This window comes from Sipha flava, unplaced genomic scaffold, assembly GCF_003268045.1.
Source record: "Sipha flava isolate LNK unplaced genomic scaffold, YSA_version1 17310_pilon_pilon, whole genome shotgun sequence".
NCBI lineage: Eukaryota > Metazoa > Arthropoda > Insecta > Hemiptera > Aphididae > Sipha > Sipha flava.
This window is the reverse complement of record NW_020271953.1, coordinates 1,251-2,755: the sequence shown is the minus strand read 5'-3', so window position 1 is coordinate 2,755 and position 1,505 is coordinate 1,251. Positions and strand designations below refer to the sequence as shown.

Sequence of the window (1,505 nt, the reverse complement as noted above, 5' to 3'; positions counted from 1 at the left end):
GAATATTCTCACACCGAAGCAACACGATGTTTCCTGTTGCGAACGTGTAGCAACATGCGTTGCCAGTGATACGGCTGTCGTGTTGCCGGTCGATATTTATTGACAGTGTTGAGCAATACGAGCTTCGTATTCGTATGGTTTTTTTTTTATTATATTGTTATACATATGTAAATTTGTGTTACCTCATGTTCAATTTTTATTAAAATTAATTAATTAAATTAAAAATGTGTGATGAATCCGCGTTGAACATAAAATTTGTAGAATACGTCGAACAGTATCCATGTATTTATGATTTCACTCGGGATGATCACAGTAAAAGAAACGCGACTGAAAAGGCGTGGAATGCAATTGGAAAAGAATTTAAATTATCAGGTATACATATTTTATTTATTTTTATTTAAAGTTATAGTAGTATTTAATAAATTTATAAAGTGTAATTTTCTTGCCAAGGCAATGCATTTTCTGTTTTCAAAAAATACTTTTTCAAATAATCTCTTAATTCATGGGCAGATTTATTACTACAATGGTTATTGGTTGATTGTGACATTTCTCGATTTCTACATTGATTTTCCTGATTTTTACTGATTTGGGGAACTGAAAAATGACCCTCGACCATTTTAATAAAATTGTGTAGAATACATGCTGCTTTTATAACTTTTATTGCAGTATCTTCATGGCACATTATTGGTTTCTGAAATATTTCAAATTTTGACGCCAACATTCCAAAGGCGCATTCGACGCTTTTTCGTCCACGTGATATTCTATAGTTGAATATCCGTTTTTCATTATCGAGAACTCGCTTAGGATACGGCCGCATGAGATTTATTTTGAGAGGAAATGCTTCATCTCCTACCATATAGAAAGGAAAATCAAAAGCATCATTAGGCATTGGTGTTGGTTTTGGGATATGAAGTTTATCTGTATCTAATAGTTTCCCAAGATTAGAAGCTCTAAAAACGGCACTATCACTAAACCTGCCTGCTTCTCCTACATCAATGGTTGTAAAAATTCCATCGGCGTCCGCGCATGCCATGAGCACCACGGAAAAAAAACTTTTATAATTGTAATGAAGTGAACCGGTTTTGTCAAATTTTTTTATACGACAATGCTTGCCATCTACGGAACCAATACAATTGGGGAGGTCCCATAATTCGTAGTATCGTTTTGCTATCGATTTCCATGTTTCTTCATTTGGAACAGGCATATATAAAGGTTGAAGAATTCGCCAGATAGCTTCACTGCACTCTTTCACTATTATTCCTATCGTATTGTCCCCTCTCATGAATATATGTGACAAAGCAACAAAACTACATCCTGTAGCCAAATATCTGTAACAATTTTTCAGTATAAGATAATAATAATAATAATAAGATAATATTACAATTATAATATGTTATATTATATTTTAACAGAAGTACAATGCAAGGAGAAATGGAAAAATCTAAGAACAGCTTTTGCACGAAGCATGAAAAAACCCCCGTCAGGAAGTGCTGCCAATAACAAAA

General features: G+C 33.4%; 1 protein-coding gene across 1 annotated transcript; it reads right to left on the bottom strand.

The window, feature by feature from the left end:
- Nucleotides 1–424: 424 nt before the first annotated feature.
- LOC112680058 (protein ANTAGONIST OF LIKE HETEROCHROMATIN PROTEIN 1-like) lies at nt 425–1,204 on the bottom strand. Its single transcript, XM_025550052.1, has one exon. The coding sequence runs from the start codon at nt 1,202–1,204 to the stop codon at nt 425–427; it is 780 nt and encodes a 259-aa protein (XP_025405837.1).
- Nucleotides 1,205–1,505: the final 301 nt, after the last annotated feature.